This window comes from Fukomys damarensis, unplaced genomic scaffold (genome assembly GCF_012274545.1).
Source record: "Fukomys damarensis isolate Sample0158 unplaced genomic scaffold, DMR_v1.0_HiC HiC_scaffold_7, whole genome shotgun sequence".
Taxonomy (NCBI): Eukaryota; Metazoa; Chordata; class Mammalia; order Rodentia; family Bathyergidae; genus Fukomys; species Fukomys damarensis.
This window is the reverse complement of record NW_022900919.1, coordinates 33,668,091-33,687,261: the sequence shown is the minus strand read 5'-3', so window position 1 is coordinate 33,687,261 and position 19,171 is coordinate 33,668,091. Positions and strand designations below refer to the sequence as shown.

At 41.3% G+C, this 19,171-nt stretch overlaps 1 protein-coding gene across 1 annotated transcript in view; it reads left to right on the top strand.

The window, feature by feature from the left end:
- Sptlc3 (serine palmitoyltransferase long chain base subunit 3) overlaps positions 1-19,171 on the top strand; it is a 150,676-nt gene that overhangs the window by 108,807 nt on the left and 22,698 nt on the right. Inside the window, exon 9 of the mRNA XM_010634095.3 lies at positions 5,157-5,283. Within this exon, the coding sequence (XP_010632397.1) occupies positions 5,157-5,283 (127 nt within the window). The remainder of the gene's footprint in view (positions 1-5,156; positions 5,284-19,171) is intronic.

The following is a 19,171-nucleotide window of genomic DNA, read 5'->3' as shown; positions in this document are numbered from 1 at the left end:
GCTGTTTTCCTGCCTCTTTCTAAATATCCTCAGCCAAATGCTGACAGTTACCTTACAGAAGCCCACACCTGTCCCCAGGATTGCATGACAGTGGCAGTGACTCCAGTGGGTATGTGTGGCTGACATAATTCCTTATTTATTGTCACCAATAGGAGCAAAAGTTCCATCTCGTAGTAAACCAGTCAGGCAAAACAAGGAGTATGGCAGAAGGTACTCCTGTCCTTGAATTTCTGTGATTTAAAACAACAGATTTCTAAAGGTACAAGATCCCAATAATGAAGGTAACTGTACTGTTACCTAAAATGTACCAATACACTAAAAGAAAAAAATTTTTTTAATTAAAAAACAACAGATTTCAGTTTGGCCACTGCCCCAGCTATAAGACCCTCAGATGCTTAAAATGTTCAGAGTTTCAAGTGGTCTTTACTGTCCAGTAAGCATTGTTTTCTTCCAGACTCCAAATGCTGTTTTACATCCTTCCTCCACCGACTGTGGGAATTAGCTGGATAACACTAAAAACACAAACAATGCCCCAGCTCTCACAGACTTCAGCTAAATCTGGAGAAGCGTTAAATATTTCCTGTATAACTGACACAGTGGTGGACACAGAGGGTCTCAAATCTAGGAGCTGCTTTATCCAGGTTGCATTGCTCTTCGGGGTTGTGGTTTCATGATGACTTTAGCAGCGTGTTTAACATGATTAACCAAACATAACTCTTTGCTGCACTACGCAAACAGATCCTTGAAATGTCAAATTGAGTAGCCATCACACTTCTCTCCTTAGAGTGCCTTCATCCAATACCCACCTTATACAAAGGTGCATAACTAGCTGCTCAGAGAACCAGATCAGTCTGACTTTCTCTCAAGCTCCGCATTTTGAGGTCACCTGGAATATTTTTAAAGTAGAGGGACTCTTGTCTACATAATTTCTCTTCATTTGGATAGATACTGAACGATTGTGAAAATTACATTAATTGGAATGCAAAGTATGTGCAATTATTCCTCTCCTTTGAAATATTCCTTCTGTGCCTTTTTTGGATCTAAAGGGGAGCATCATGCATTCCTCCTCTTTCTCCCCCGCCCCCGTCCTTGCTACGTTGTAGTTTTTTAACTGACCGCTAGATGGCAGCAGGAATTAGAGCACTTTTGATGGACACTTAAATCCTTACTGAGATGCTGTACGGCCCTAAAACAGCAGGATGTGAAACTTTGAACAAGCAGCACGGTTTTCAAGATCTAGAGGGTGACCAGGAGTTAGAAGGGTATTTAAGTGCATGTATGTGTTAACCCGTGACGATTTAAAAATCATGTACTAACCCATCTGAAACAATCTGGGTGAAATTGTGATAGCCCCAGGTAAATTGTTTTCTTTCCAGCTTTGTGAGCTTCAGAAGTCACACAACTCATTGATCTGTGCCTCTGCACCTTTAAGGTGTTAGATTTTGCTCATTTTAAATTATATGTAGTTTTCATTTAAATCATATATTTGGTTCTCCTGAATTTTGGATGATTTCATGAAGACTTTCATTTTTGGTCTGTTCTAAACTATGCTTCTTAATGGAAAGGACAGAGGATGGAATACACGGTAAAGATTTTTATCTTTAAGTAATTAAAGTACAATTTTCAAAGTTTCAGAGCTTCATTATATATAAACCATATATTATATATATGGATTTTTGCAGTATATATCTCATGTTTTGGGGGTTACTATAAAATATCTAGAGTTCTAGATTAATGGATACAAAAACATCCAAATTAACTGCAAAAATATTAGAATGGAAATTTTTCTGAAATTCTATTTTCAATTTTACAATGTTCATGGAGTTCTTAGAAAATCCTGAGATTTGAGAATAATCATTTAGGGCCAACAATCTACAAAAAGGTAAGAATGGTCTAACGCTGAGGCTTCTTTTTAAATGTCCACATTGATATTGGCATAGAGGGACTATTTTCTCAATAGAGGTGTCTAAGAGGTTCAAGAAATCTCTGTGGAGTGGATCAAGATCAGAACTTCCTTTTACATTAGCAACCAGATGAGTCTTGAAAACAAGATTTGGAAACGAACAAGGGGAGAGAAACACTGATTTGATGCTGACTGCTACCATGGAGAGCTGAGGTTCTGTGCCGGCCTCACCCTTGCCCTCATAAAATGTCCTACAAATTCTCCTCTGCTAAGTACAGCTTGCTGCTGGGCTGTGGACCCCCTTCTCCAGGAAACTGCTGCAACAGTTCCTAAGCGCCTGCGAGATTTTTAATTTTGTTCATTCTGCATTTGGAGATGCACCATGAAGTCTGCCTGGAGGACTCCATCCTTTCAAAACTTTCAAATAATTACTTCTCTCCACCATGACAGAGTTCCATGTCATGAATGGCTGTTTTGAAGGAGAAAGCCTGCGTTGATGGTTCTAGGTTTCCTAGTTCCTTTCTTAAACTTTTTATTTGCCCAGTTCCTGGGAAGGTATGGCCAACACTGCAGAGCTGCCACCCTTTTCCGGTGATGGATCTGGAGTCCTAGCTGCCTGCTGCTACCTCCTGGCTTCCACAGCCTCCTTGGGCTGACCAGAGATTTGCAAATGAATGAAGCAAAGGTTGCGCTCCTGACCGTTCAACTGCAGAGTTGCAATTCTGGACAAGGAAGTGAAATAGAACAACCGAGTTTGAAGTGATCATTAGCCCAGCAGCCTGCAGGCCAGGCGAAGGCAGGCCACTTGCAGAAGCCAACTCTGCCCTGGTGTTTTCAGCCCTGACTGTATTTAACAGCCCTTTGAAGTAAATAGGGGTCATGGAGCGAGTACCAAGATGTTTATTCTAAGAGCCTCCTGTCTGATTTCCTCCCCAAAACCCGCCCTTGCCCTTGAACTCCAGGCCTATGGGTAAAGAAAATAATCAGGGTTTTGAACTTACAAATGGACTTTGAAACCTCATTCTGAGAAGCCCTGTATCCCACCCCCTAGAAAGACACAACCTAGTCTAGCCTTGCGAAAGACCAAGCCCATGCTGAATTGATGGCTTGTGGCGCCACGAACAGTAACAAAGAAGGGAATCAGGAAGCAAGAACAGAGGCTTTCCTTGACACTCTCCAGGAGTTACTCAAAAGCCCTACCTTCTAAACCACACCAGCTAGTGAACCCCCACCCGCAAACTCTGACTCTGGAGTGGACTTTTCCTGAGGAACAACACTGTGGGACAGACAGACTTCATGCAGAAAGAGGTGAAGTTGCACTGATAAGCTGCATACTCCAACTAAGAAGGCTCAAGACTGACTTTCTGACATTTCTCAACTTGTAAAAGAAAATCGGGGTTGGTGACAATGGGGATCGAAAGAAGCTTTGTGTTATTTCCTTCTCTGATCTTGGCCAGTGATGTTTCTCTGACCCTTGCGACACTTGTTCATAAGAGTGCAGCTCTGTGCTCCCACATAAACGACACCGAGGCCTCTCGCCACCCTTCCTCCTTCTCGAGAGTAGGGAAGGTATTCTACACATCTCTCCAACTCAAGTGCCTTTGAAGAAACAAAAGTCATAGACAAGAAACATTTTAAGGCTGATCAGAGTCAGTCTCAACCAGTCCTGTAGGCATAGTACTACATGAACTTGATTATGTCAAGAACCCTCCTCCTTTCATCCGCACTAAAATGGAACAGTGTCTATGGATCACTGAAAGCACCACCGGGTAAGCAGAAGTTGAATTGGTCTCTGAGCTGTCTTGAAACAAACGCATGCCACCTCGATGCAAGCCCACTCAAGTTTGGTTTAGAGACGCTATAAATGTAGTGCTCTGTGTGTGGACTGTTGGGCCCGATGCTTTGAGTCCAAATCCTTGTTCTACCGACTTCTGTGAAATATTTTCTGAACCTTTCTCTGAAGCAGTTATTTCATCTATCAAACAGGGTGCTTCCTAGTGCCTATCTCATGTAGTTACTGTGGAGCATAAATGCATCCAAAGTTATTTAAATGAAGCCTTAAACAGCCCATGAATACCAACCATAATGCTAGCCTCTAGCCCCATTGGTCTTTTCAGAGTCATTCAGACTGTCAAGTCAGGATACTCTTTGCTAGATGATGCCTCTTTCTCTTTTCACTCCTACTGCCAATACCCCATGAAAGATAGGGGAAGAGCTGGGTTAAATATCTTTGGTTGGATGTCTGGAGCTGTTCATGTGCACTTATATAAACTTGGACTATTGCCCCTGCAAACTGAGGAAGCTGAAATACAAATACTCCAAGGGCTTTGGACTCTGGAATCCTCCTCTTACTCATGTCTAAGAATCTTTGAATTGGCAACCATTCAATAATCACCACTTAGAGCAATAACAAAAATTGCCAGCTATATCAGGTATTCACAATGTACTACTTTTCTTAGCACCATATATGGATTTACTCATTTGATCTTTCTGACTCTAAATCAAGGAACAAAGCCTCCTAGGTTCACCTGCATCTTGATGGAAAGGCCTGCAAAGTTGGGTATGGGTTCCGAGATTGAAAGAATTACCACCAATTTTTTGCAAACAATCAGATATACATGCTTTCTGCCTTTCTTGCTTTTGTATCTTTGTTTACTTTCTCTCTTGTTTCACCCCTTCTTCCAAGTTTACTTTTTTTCTTTATCTGTCCTAATTTTCAATGCTTAATCCATCTCATCTCCTCACTGAATATTCCCTATCTATCCCAACTAGCAGTATCCGCTCTTTTTGCATCTTTCAGCCCTGCTACATACACCCATTTTCACACTCATTTTGCACATGCTTTTCCATGGACACATTATATGAAATATTTCCAGAACAAAAACCACAAGCTGTACTCTCTGGACACTCCTGAAAGCTAAATTACTGCTTGCTAATAGAAAGTACTCAACAGATATTTCAGAAATGATTATTTTCTTCACATCTCTGTTTCTGCCTTAGAGACTTCAACTCTAAATTTTGGCAACCCCTACCCCCTGTACACCCCCTGTAGGCTTTCAGGGACAGATTAAAAGGAAGGGGATAAAAAGAATAGCAGTTGGCAATGCTCATTGAAATTTGGTCCACATTTTTCTTTCAAGTTGCATGAATTAAATGTCTTTTATTATTTGAATGGGGAAAGGACTAGATGTGATTCTCATCAGCTATACTGAGATTTATTTGTCACCTTTCTGGCTTTCTTCCTTTACTTAAGGATCTTGTGGACTATTTACGGCTTAACTCACATAGTGCTGCTTATGCTGTGTCCATGAGCCCCCCAGTAGCAGAGCAAATCATCAGATCACTGAAATTACTCATGGGACTGGATGGGACTACACAAGGTAAGAAGGTCTGCAAAGACCATCACCCCCATGATTCTTCTCCCAGATTCTCTTTGTTAATCTGCCTCCTTCTCACATGCACACCTGTCTAAGGCCATAGCACCCTGAGCACACCTGATCTTGTCAAATACACACCTTTGTCTTGTGCAGCCCAATTTTTACATAAAGACATGACACATGTACTGGAACTGCTTTGTTCCTTTGTTAAAACAAGGAAAGCCCTCTAATTCACCTCTTAAAATGATTAGCAGATTTGGATGATTTTATGTAATCAATTATGTAAAAATAAACTCGGTGTGTGTGTGTGTGTGCGTGTGTGTGTGTGTGTGTGTTCCTGTGCTTGCTTGGGGATGTCTCTTATATTTCCCTGAAGCCAAAGTAGTCAATTTAATATTCAATTTTTCAATTATTTTATGTGTTTTATAGCCAAAGTTTAGACAAGGAAAACCACCAGGGGCCATTTAAGGACCTATGGGAAAAACATACAAAGCTTCCCAGTCATTTCTTTGCCATTCAGTCACCTCAGCTAAAATGTGCTACTTTGCTGAACCAAAATGAATTTAATCTTCTCTTTGAAGAATTGTTTCATTAAAGCCTATTAAAACCTCTCCTTCTATCTTAAGATTTACTTTGTAGACCTTCTGCTACAGGTGGAGAGACAGTGAGGAGTAAAGCAGTTCCTTCTGCCAGGCAGATATCAGGCAGATAAGACGAGTGACCTGATTAATTAGTGCCACCACTTCCGTGCTTGATAGCACCAAGGCCCTTTACTGAACCCCAGTGCTCTCCATGATACCTGAAAAGCTACAAGAAAAAACATTTTTTTTCACTATAGCAGAAAAATGGCATAAAGGACAATTTCTTTTCCTCCATACAAAATGCAACATTTGGTTGATCACTAAAGTCTTTCTAGGATTGTCTTTGGGTTTATCAATCTGCATCTTTCCAAATGGTCTTTGTGAAAAGGAAATAAAATCCAGTCTAGGTAACCCTGATGGTACAGATTATAGGTGGTCACCAGGATTTGACTTCTGGAATGACTTTATTACCGTGTGGTCTTAGGCAAGTATCCTATCTGTTCAACCTTAAGCAAATTACTTAACTTCTCTGTGTCTCAGTCCCTTCAGCGATAAAATGAGGAAAATAATATTTTTGTGTCAAAGTTTTGTGAGAATTATCTGTCAACCCATATAAATTACTTTAAATTGTATCTGGAAACAATTATTGTAATTGCTTACCATTGTTGTTTGCTGATGTCCCTGAGGTGTTTGCAAAGCATCTGAACACTTCTCAAAGACGTTTTTAAAAGGATAGTTATGATAGAATTGAAATAGGACTAGATAGCCAAGGTCCTCAATTAGTCAGGATACATTAGGTAAAACCATCTTAACAAATAAACCTGAAAACCCCAATGCCTTAACAGAAGCAAGACCTAGTTCCTGCTTGCACCAATGCTGATAAAATTGGCCAGTTCTGGGCGAGGGAGTTAGCTCAGCGGTTCGGTGGCCTGCCTCGCAAGCGCAAGGACCCAAGTTCGATCCCCGGTACCAAAAAAAACAAATTGGCCAGTTCTGGGCGAGGGAGTTAGCTCAGCGGTTCGGTGGCCTGCCTCGCAAGCGCAAGGACCCAAGTTCGATCCCCGGTACCAAAAAAAACAAATTGGCCAGTTCTGTGTAGTTCTTGTGCACAAGGGCAGTGGCCCCAGCTGCTTTCAGCTTGAGACCTGGCCACGTGGACACAGGACCTCCATGGCTGCCGAAGCAGCCAGAAAAGGAAGAAGGACAGCCTGGAAGTGATATTTGTCACATTGCTTACAGCCTGTTGGCCAAAGCCCCACTCCCCAAACAAAATACGCTGGGTGTTAAATTAAGAGAGTTGGATACTGGATAAACAGCTACTCTCCAGTCTTTTATCACTGAAGCTATACAGAGCTACATTAATTCCCACATGAACCAGCAAGTAGTGTTATAAAAACTGGTCTGCAATTACCAGCTTTCCATAAAGTTAGATTAAATATTTTCTTGAACTTCAAGCACTTCTTAATGAAAAATAAATAATTTGAGATGCAAACAAGATTACAGGTGAATTTCTCATAATGACAAGTATTATCCTTTGGTCTTATTTTAAGATGAGAAACTAAAGAAAAAGTCATTTGGAAAACTAGCCCCAGTCTCAACAAGGGTTTTCACTAATTTCTTAAACCCTTTAGTATATACATTCTCAGAATAAGTAGATTTATATGTGTTAAACTTTGCAATTATTTCCTTCCCACCTCTGGATAGGTTTACTTCTTCATCACAGACACAATTCACTTCGTTTATCTGATCAGAGTTGAAGATCTGCAGAAAGATTTCACTTAAAGATATGATAATTTTTGTGTCAACAATCATCCATCATCAATTTTTCTTCCCCTCAGTTGGGATAGTTCTAGCCTTGTAATTAAGGAATCATTTTGTTATTATTTTCAACCTCATAGTTAAGGTTTCTCACTTTACTCCTCTTGCCATTTGCCATTTGGTGGGGGGCAGAAAATGTTATGTGTACAGCCTATTTTCTTAGAGCCAAGATAAGGGAACTGGAAGAAAGATGGGACTGTTTCCTTTCAAAGAAACAAACAAAGGAAAACAGCAGAAAAGCAAACTGACAGACTCATCAACCAAGTTTCAGGTGGTCCCAGCTGGCACATCTTTCAAAGAATCCAAAGCACACAGTGAACAATCACATTGGCCTCATTTACAATAATGCCTGCTTTAAATAAAATGAACAAGACAGGTTAGGGGTGCTGCATTAGCTTACCCCTTTCTACAGAGATAGACGACTCGTGGGGTAAAGTTGCCCAGTGCTCAAAGGGGTGCACTGTGTCATGCTAGAGCTGCCTGACAGGATCTGAGAAAGAGGAGCCTGCCTCCAAGCCTTCAACTCCAGCCCTGCAACTGTGACTGGAGCCTTTCAAGGCTTTGTCTTGGGTCGAGTTTGAGGAGTGGTTGGCCAGATCTGTTCCTTGATGAATGTCTTCACTTTAATCTGCAATGCAAAGCCATACGCTTCAAAGAAAGGCAAGCTACAGGAATAAGGTCAGTGTTCCTTTGATGCCAAGGTTCAAAGATGAAATAGCAGTCCCAGTGAAATGACAATGTTTATGCACAAACAGCCACCTCCACTCTGCAGCCCAGGCTGCTGGTGGAGTTAATGCACTCAGGCTGAGGGTCTGCAGGCCGGCTGTGCATTCCATATGCACCAAGGCCCGTTTAATCTCCCAGCCTGTCACTCCATGCAGTGCAGTGAGCCCCAAGTGGAGATTTGATTTCTCCATCCTAATGGATGTTGGGTGGTCCCCCCAACCAAACCAATGCTATAAGCCCCTTAAGGGCAAAGAGTGTGTCTTGAATTAATTTGGTATTCCTCTGAGTGTCAAACTCAGTACTCAGCTTAATAAATATGTGTGACTCAGCTTCCACCTCACCAGCCTGCTGCATTTCAGGTCAGTGCTTATGCTACATAGAATCATGGAGCCGTTGATCTCCTAGGACTGGGAGCTGGGAATCAGTGCCATGCCAGTGGTGGCAGCTGATGGGATCACTCAGTGAGTGAGGTTACTTTTGAGGAAAACTGGGCAGACTGCAGCTCAGTCTTTTTCTTCATCCAGCATGATGCAAGCAGCCCCAGGAGGGTGAGTCACAAACTACACCAGCTGCCCCAAAGGAGGCATTGTCAACAGTTGTCTCGTTTTGTTGAAATCTTTGATGCACAGTTTTCAATTAATCAGTCAATGTTCCTTTCCAATTCCCAACCTTGACCCTGCCTCCCTACACCGCCTTTCCTCGACTCTGAGTAACTGGTCATTTCTCAGAAAAATGAGAGGTAGAATTGCATGGATGATAGAGGGTGAGCTCTGCAGTCAGACCAACCATTTGCTCTGTGACAGGCAAGCTGCTGCCCTTCTTAGCTTCAATGCCTCCACTGACAGTTGAGGACCCTGGCAGGATTAAATGACCTGTAAATGTAGCATTGTGCTTGATACACAGTAAACATTCAAAAAAGTTACTATTACTTTTAACTTGCCAGCGTTCTTCCCTTCTCCTTCCAGATTTCCAGCAACTTTTGCCAACCGCAGAATTCTCCCCTGCTCTCAAACCTGATGCCTATTCTGTCCCCATTTCTGCAGCACTTCTATGCCGTAATCCCCAGAATCTGGTCATTTCTTACATCTCTACCACTCCCTCCATCCTCTCTCACTTGGATGATTGAAGTAGCCCCTCCACATTCTCTCCTGTTCTGCCTTTGCTATTTTTATGTTTGGTTCTCCACAGGGAAGCCAAGCTCATCTTTTTATCATTATTATTATAATCATAAAAATTTGCAGGATACATTGTGGTAATTCAGTATATGTATACAGTCCATGCAGTGATCAAATCTGGGTGGTTAAAAATTCCATCTCCTTAAACTTTTTAATTAAAATGCTATAGTTGTACACATTAATGGGGTGTAGTGTGATATTTAAATACAACTGTACAATATGTACTGATCAAACATTTCTATCTCCTTGCTGTTATTTTGTGCTCAGAGCCCTTGAGCTTTCCACTTCTAGTTATCCACAGCTTCTGTAAGAAGACACCCTGAGCTGTAGCACCCCCACCTTTCTGTGGAACCCTGGAATACTTCTATTTTGTCTCTGTTACCCAACTTCTCTCCAACCCCTCATCCCCAACTCTTTCCAGGCTTTAAGAATCACTTTTCTGCATTCGGATTGAGTTTGTTTTTTTTTATAACGTCCACATGACAGACAATATTTGATATTCAAAAACAAAACATAGCTCAGGTCATCCCGACCCTCCACTTAGGACTTTCTGTCAGCACTGCCACAGGATACAAGGCCCAGGCCGTGGCCTTCAGAGATTCTCAGGCTTTGGTCACCCAGGCTTCTCCTCACCTTCACCTTGCTTAGTGTGTTAGCAACCTCTGGTCCCCACAGCACACGGAGTAACGGCTGCCCACGGGCCTTTGCCCACGGGTTTCCTAGATCTGCTTCCATCCACCAGATGTGTAGCAGCCCTAAGGAGTACTTTCTCCTTGTCCCACCCATCTGCCTCATTTGTTTTATTTTTTGGTACCGGAGATTGAACTCGGATCCTTGCGCTTGCAAGGCAGGCCACCGAACCGCTGAGCTAAATCCCCCGCCCTCTCATTTGTTTTATTTTAGAATGTTGATGAGCATCGATAATCTTAAAAATTATACATGTACCAGTTATTTCTCTTTTCTGTCATTAGAATGCAAATTCCTGATTCCAGGAGAAGAAGCAGTTCACATATTTCATTCATTGGACAAATAACAGTGCCCGGCAGACATCAGTTCTCAACAAATATTTATTGAACGATAACATTCTTCTCACTTTCCTTCTTATCTCAGCAAATAAAAATCTCTGTGCTTGATTCCTTCTCTTCCCACCTTCTTTTTTTATGGTGGCACTAGGAGCTGAACTCAAGGCTTTCCCACTGAGCTACTTTCCCAGGCTTTCCTTATTTTTTTATTTTGAAACACTGACTCACTAAGTCACTAAATTGCCCAGGCTGGGCTCAAACTTACAATTCTCCTACCTCAGATGTTCCATATACTAGGATTACAAGTGCACACTGCCATGACCAGCTACTTCCTGCACTCTAAAGGCAATGGCCCTTTTCCTCAACCATGAACTTAGTAGTTTCCCTAATCCTAAAAAGCCTTCCCTTCCCATTTCTGCTTCTAATAGTCACATTTCATTCTTCCCATTGGCTGGAAATCTCACAAGAGTGACCATTCTTGCCTGCTTGTTCCTCAGTCTTCAGCCTCCTCAGCCTGCCCTCTGCCCTCTGCCCCATGAACTCTGACCTCTCAAAGGTCATTCTATAGCTGACTCTCCATTTCCTTCTCCTGCCAGATTGGACTTGACCTGTCTGCATCATTATCTCTTTGAAAATAGCCTTCCCTTATTACAAAGACACTCTTGTCCTCTGGGGTGTTTTCCTCCTATCTTCATTTGTTCCTCCTCCCTTTTTCTGCAAGGCCTCTTCCTCTGTAATTGTCAATCCAAATCACCATCAGTTCTTTTTACCTTTCCATCTATATAAATACCCTCCCGCATATCTTTTGAATAAAAATGTGGTCCTGTGTCAGAATAGTTAAAGCAGTTTGCTGACCACACCCAGGGGAATTTCGCCCTGCAATACCCACCACAGTTCCAAGGAGTCCCAATGATGCTGATGCTGACGTGATTGGTGTGGGACCTTGTTCTGAGAGCCACTACTGTGTAATGAACTTGTAGTCCTTCTGTCCTTCACATGAGGCCCTAAGGGATTGTGCATTTCTCAGGAACAGAAACCATCACCTTCATATCACTGGCCATCAGTACATGGATAAGAGGTTGTCAGTGCCTACGTTCAGGTTGAATTGAAAAGAAATGAGTCAACTCTCAATTACACCAGAACGCAGATGCTGATGAAGTCTCTATTTGGGACCATCTTTTCATCAAAGACTTGAGCAAAGTTCTGAGTTCTTAATATCAGCCAACTGATAAAGGAAATTGCTCCCCAAAGTTAGCCCCTGCCTTGTGATGCTCGCCTGTGTCCTTGTCTAGTTTTGCCTGCTGCATTTAAAGGGTTATTATGGTGGCATCGATGGAGGAAAATGTTGCCCATGGGTCTCCAGCTGTTGCTTTGTGTATCATGAGGAGGGCAGTGGCTGGAGAGAGGAAGAGATGACTGCATCATGGTACAGTCATTACACCCCAGTGGTTCTCAAAGGCTGGGGCCCTGGGGAGGCAGCATCCACTCCAGTGCCCCTAGGGCTCCTCAGTATTGTGGGAGATATTTGTGAAGCAGAAGACCTAGGTTGGGTCAGCTGACTATTCCTGCAGGGATTCAGATGCAGGCTCATGGTGGAGAACCATATTTCTGTAAAGGAAACAACTGAGGGTACATGTGCAGAGGGAAAAGGAGAATGGAGGACTCCGTTTTGGCAAATGAAGACAGAGGTAGAGAAACTAGAAGAAATGAAGGAAGAAGAGATAGGAAAATAGGAGTAAACCGCAAGAAGGAAAGCATGAAATATGTTTTGATACACTTCTTTAAAAGCCCTATTTACATCAAAGCACCAGTTCAGTTACTTGAAGTGTTTCGCCTGTCCTCCCCAATGCCTGTCACCACATTGGCATCAGGAGCAGCAGACAAGTTTTTGCCCACACGAAGCTCATGTTCTTTACAACTGGCTTCCCTTAAGCCCTGTGAATTTTATATGTTTGTTTTTTGAGATAGGGTTTCACTACATAGCTCAGGCAAACCTCAAACTCGAGGCAATCCTCCTGCCTCAGCCTCCTGAAACCCTGTGCTTTTGTATAACTACTTGCTGTATGAAAAATCATCTGAGTTCATGACCACAATATTGTCTACATTATTTAATTTGATAGCAGGGATATTGTTTCCCTAAAAACTCACGTTCTGTTGGATAGAAGATAGTTTTCATGATTATTCAAATTCTGTATCTCTTCAGTGCATCTTCCATAGGTAGAATCAAATTGTTGAGAAAGGAGATCCACAGTAGGTAAAAACTGCTAAATGCTGATTTATTATAAGAATAATTATGACCAAATATTTTGTATACATAACTTGGAAAGAATAGCTTTTTTGCTCTTCCTATAATTCTGTGGGATCTGCTTGATTTTGCACTATAATTTTCATGCTCCTTTCGGCTTCTCATCCTCTTGCTGTAATTGCTATAGTTTTGATGACATGATGCTGAATGATGCTGATGGGCACTGTTTAAAGAAAGGGTGATCCTTTCAATCTAATGTACTTACTGAATGTAAGGTACTAAGGTTCTGCTTATACTTCCAATTTTGTAACAGAATGAGGTAGCAGCTGCATATTTTATTAAACACTTAGCCTCCTTGCAAATGTATGCTTTTTAGGTCTGCAGACTCCTTTACCTGAAGATCTAAATCTTTGGCATATTTTAAAATTTGTGTGCAACATCAGCCTTCTTAAATACAAAAGTCAACTAACCGAAGGCCGGGCGTTGTGGCGCACACCTGTAATCCCAGCACTTGGGAGGCTGAGGCAGGAGGATCACTGTGAGTTCGAGACTAGCCTGGGCTACATAGTGAGTTCCAGGTCAGTCTCAACTACATAGTGAGACCCTGTCTCAGAAACCAAAAACAAAAAAAAAAAAATGTTAACTAAAAACAGGAAAAATTGGAATGATTCTAGCCACAATCAATAGCCAGTGCTTAAATTTGGATTAGTTTACAGAAATGGCTGAAGGCAAACTCACAATGTCTATGGTTGAATCAGTATTTTCCTAGCTTTTACTTTAGTGTGAGGCTGGTGAGATAATCACCAGCCTTCTGAATCCCAAGATTATTTGTTGCTCTCACATGTATGGAAGTATCTGATTTGTTTATAATCATGTGACCAGTTGTGTCTATAGAAAGAAATAGAACAGTGGAAATTTAGTTACTAAAGAAAATAAATACAAAATTCCAGTTGCAAATGTATGTAATATCTTATTTTAGCATTGGTGCTGAAAAAAAAGAGTCTCCTGCTCTTAAATGATAAACTTAGGGAAAATGGAACTCCATGTGTTTCTTCAAAATCAAATGTTGACTGAATGAGAGACCCCAATCAGTATTAGCTTTGGCCACAGCTCATCCTCAGTCCCCCAGGTCTCTGTACCTCCTTGGGTGTGCTCAAGGCTTTTCCTCTGTCTGGAAGGTTATCTGTCTCCACTGTACCCATTCTTTATACCCAGAACCACTGTTCATCCCTTTAAGCCCAACCTAGTCAGAAAATAAATCTCTCTCCTGCCAGTCTCCTGCAGCTTTTTGCTTCTATTAGGTTAGTCACACACACAACCTTAATCCAGATCTCTGAACATAGATTGATTCCTTGTTTAATTTTGTCGTAGTCACCAAATATGTAATGAAAGGATTCTGGACATGGGGTTGGGGATTAAGCCAATTTTCTGGACAGGACTTGGAATCTAAATACCATTTGTAAGCATTTATAACATTTTTTGAGAGGTTGCCTATAGAATTGTTTTTCTTCACTTCATGAGTGAATGCATTCCTGAACTTCTAGATCCTTACTCAATCTAGATTCCCTTTTCTATTTTTCTGATGAATTAACAGTTATATATTGTGTGTACGGAGGGCTTAACTAGACATCATAGAAGAGAGATGAGTAAGCTGGACAACACAAGCCAATGCCACACAAACAAGGATCTTTTCCTTTAATTATCCACACAGCTGAATCACTCACTTAAGGTTTCCTGTGGAGACACCATCTAAAACTCAAAAGTGCATTTGATTTTTTATACACAGTAATCAGCCAAAACTTGGTACTACTGGTAGCTAATCCTCCCTGTCTAAGCCAGTTCATTTCTGAAATAAAGGAGAGTAGGTTTAACCCTAAGCATCCAAAATGTCGTTTTCCTTTGCCCTCCTCCTCTTCTCCCTTCTTAATGATGATTTGCACTTTGGATGTTTTTCAATCAAGAAATTTTATGTGTTTATGACAGTCATTGGTGACTAGTAATGAGAGGTTGAGAAATTAAAACTTCTACAGAAAAAATTTGGATTTCTTTGTGCAGCATACTGACAATAAAAGGTAGAGGGGCCTTAGGATGTTGAATTCTTGCTAGCTTTTCATAGTATCCCTCTTGGAAAAGGCTGTATTAATCAGGTTATATTTGTTTCAGCAGACCAGTCCCAACATATTAGTGGCTTACCCCAATAGAAATGTATTTTTTTCCTCATATAGAGTCCAAAATTGGTATTCCCACTGGGCAGGATATTCTCTTCCAGAAGCCTAGCTGCCTTCCATTTTATAGCTTCTCTGGCTTCACACATGGGTTTCAAGGCTGTGGCGAAGAGGATAAGGAGCATGAAAATATGTTCGCTCATATTTTTTTCATGGGCCATGATTGACCAGGCACAATTTCTGCCCAGATTCCATTGGCTAACTCAGTCACATGACTTTGCTTATCCACAGAGGAGTCTGGGAAATGAAATTACCCATCTGCCTAAGAGAAGGAAACAAGTTTGGTGAATAGCAATCTTCACCAAGTTACTTCACCACAGTAGTTAACATCAGTCTAGGATATTCTTTCCTCAGACTTTGTGATGGATATATAAGATTTTGTATATTTTTGTCACTTTCCCAGTCTTTTTATATTGGCTTACTAAATAAATTCTTATCCTGAATTATAATAAACTTAGCTAATAACAAAAGTAAAATAGATTCTAGGGGACTAAAGATGAATCGCTCCCTCTTATAGGAAATCTCTGGGCTACTAGTCTGACTTTTACTGCAATCTTTCTGGTTTCTTTTTCACAGAGTCAGGCCCACATCATGGAAGGCATTGATATCATCATCATTATGCTGCTAAATTCCCATCAGTATGTGCTTTCTGGAGACAGAAAATGGACCCTGAGGGTAATACTTCCCCTGAAGAAATTAAAATTACATAAAATTTTAAAAGCTATGAAATTGAAGCAAGAAGAGAGAACATGTAACATAGTAACATAGTAACATACAAATAGTAACATATAAACATATAAACATTAGGACACACAAACAATAGTAACATACAAATATTTTTACTTTTTGGAAAAGGGAATATTATGAGACAGAAAATAGCATTGTTATCAGGAATCTATAAATTACAGCAATGAAACATGGACACATAGGCTACTTACCTGAATTGAATAGGTTTACTTTGAGTCAGACCTAACTCTCTCATTCACTTTTCCTTGAGGACCACAGACTACTAGGAAGTTAAAAAAACTGAACGGGGATTAAACTTATGATGTTCATCACATTAGCACCCAGTGCTTGTCTAGCTGAGGTAACCAGACACAAAGCAAGACTGAATTCTGAGTTTGGACAGAGAAATGAACCTGGAGACTCCATACCAAGATCAAATTAATATAAAAATATGATCTTGATCAACTTCACTTTGAGCATTTCATCTACTTTAAAAAGCACTAAAAGCTTTTTGTTTTTGTTGTTATGTTAATTCATGTCAGACAATTTATTTTATACTAGATCTGGTATTTAAAACATTTTTTCTAAAGGTTAAATTTCTAGGTTTTATTCAATTGTTAAAAGGAGTTGAATAAAATGCCAAGGTGTTTCAACTAACTTCATTAATTTTGAAACTCAATCATTTTATGTACCTTCTACAGAGAAAATGGAAAGGGAAAAAAAAGAATAGTTAGAAAAGTATTTGCTCTGAAAAATACAACCATGCCTCATTTTAAACTCATTTTGTAGGGATTATTCCATTTATCCTGCTCATTTGTGAAAGTTTATCATGAGATTGGCAGGTGGGATTTTGACCCTGCTCCTAACCCAATGTGGACTGGGAGAAAGTGGCACCAGCCCCTTCCAGCTGTGACCTTCAGCCTTTGCTCTGGTCCCTGGAACAGGGCACACATATTTTTACACTTGAGTTTGATAGGTTTAAAAAACAGGAGTGAGTGGGAAGATTTAAGGCATTGAGGGGGGAAAGAAAGGAGTACACTGGGTGATAGCAGTATCCTCTGAAGAGGGATTTTCTCACTTTCCTACTGTTTATTTTTGACATGAGATATAGTCACAGACTTTCCTTACCTGACATTGCTAGTTTGGGGCTACACACTGCACTTCTGTACTGGTATCAGCAAGATCCTGCAGAGATTTACTCTTCCCTCGAAATTCTCTCAGTGAAAATCAAAAAAGGGCCATGATCAGAGAAATAAAACCATGACACCGAGTTTTAAAAGGTCTGGTCATGTTTCTTGTTGTCTATCCCAGCAAAGAGTGCAGTAAATACTAAACTAGCTTCTTACCACTTTTTCCTCCCCATCAAACTCAGCACCAGTGTGTTAGATCTGTCCCTCTGAGTCCCTTGATACACACAGGGGATGTAACAGAGAATGCTATCCAAGGCCTTGGCGTTAAAGGCCCTTGACACTGCAGAAGGAAGAACTAGCTGCTGCTTCCTAAATATATTTGCCACTTGGTTACCAGCTGGAGACACAGAAAGAGGCTGAGAAAGAGAGAGAGGGCACGGAGAGCTGTGTTTTCTAAATGGTTTCAGGCCACTGGCATTTCAGCAATTGCTAATGCAAAACAGATGTCAGGTGCTACGCTCTAGTGGCTTTCAACTGAGGGCCTGCCTTGGTCCATGATTAATCACCTGTGCTGGGGGTAAATACGTTCTACTTGGTCTTTTTGAGTGTGCAGACTGAAGGTCAGGGTTAGCAATCAAGGTGATAGGCACTGCTTCTCTGCCCTCCTGCTGCTTACATACATGTAGGATAGCTTAAATTTGTCCAAGAAATGCAGAATTAGCCAACAAACTTTAACTAGGAAGGGATATTTGCCTGATTGGACTGAAATGGCTAGCAAACAGTTCCAGCATCATTTACTTCATCTTAAGAGAAAGCTAAGAGTAAATTTTATGGAAACCCAGTAAATTCTGCACTCTCTCCGAGTCCTGTAAAAAAAAAAATCTCTCTTGCAAGAGTGTGAAGATAATCTTTGTTTTTTTAGATGGCATGAAGTCCAGAGGACAGCATGGCTGCTGCCTTTGCACTACCTCCAAACAAGATAGCCTTTTACACCATGAGTCCTTCCAGAACTTCCTTTTCCCATTTGTTTCCTACATGTGGATGGATTCTGAGATGGGGCCGTTGAAATGTCACATACATGGAATTTATTCCATGTTGGTTCGGTACAACTAGAGAAGGAAAACAATTCCATCAATAGTGTCCTCCAGAGTGAAAGAGAGCTGCTATCCCATGTTAGACTTCTTTTCTCCCCATCATGGGTTCATTTTCATCTAGGCAACAAAGTCCTCTCAGCTCCACTGGTTTGGAGAATATTGCTGGGAAAACCAGCTACCTCGCCAGCCACAGCTGGAGAGGATTAAGCAAGTGGATTTGCGCTGGAGGAAGCCCAGCATATGTGCGTTTGGGCTAGAGGGAATGTATTAGCTTTCTATTTCTGCATAACAAATTACCACAAACAGCAGTTTAAAACAATGCCCATTTATTATGGTTTCTTTGTGCCAGGAGTCTGGGCACAGGCTATTCTCTGCTCAGGTTTTCCTAAGGCTGAAGTCAAGGTGCTGCAATCATTCTCTTATCTGGAGCTCAGGCTCCTCTTCCGAGCTCATACATGTGACAGAACTCAGAGCTTTGGGATTGTAGGACTGAAGTTCCTGTTTCCCTGCTGACTGTCACCCAGAGCCGCTTTGAGCTTCTAGATGTTCCTTACATTACTTACCATGTGGCTCCATCATCCTTACAACCTGCAGTGGAGAGCTTCCCTCTTATCACACTCCTTTCTCCCTAGTCCCCTTTTAGGATTACATCTTATCTGTGAATTCCATCTTATCAATGAATGTCCTAAGGCTGTCAGCCCCTGTAAGAGGACTTTATGCATTCACATTCTCAGTGACCGTCTGCTTCATACTGGGAACTGGTGAAAACAGAGCTCTGGGAGGCAGAAATGTATTGGGAGAAACATCTCTAGCACCAAAAAAACATAGGAGAACAGAGTCAGCCTGAGAAGCTATAAGTGACCTTGACCCCAGGGCCAGCCTTAGAGAGCAAATCCAAGTCAGGCACCGCGGTTTTGGTTCAAATTAATAGTTTCAATATTATTGAGCCACAGAGTTTTGTCAAATGAAATATGAATGGAAGTCTAAAACATATACATTTTAGAAGAACACTGGATGGAGCCAGGCGTGGTGGCATACGCCTGTAATCCCAGCACTCGGGAGGCTGAGGCAGGAGGATCACTGTGACTTCGAGACCAGCCTGGGCTACATAGTGAGTTCCAAGTCAGTCTCAATTATATAGTGAGACCC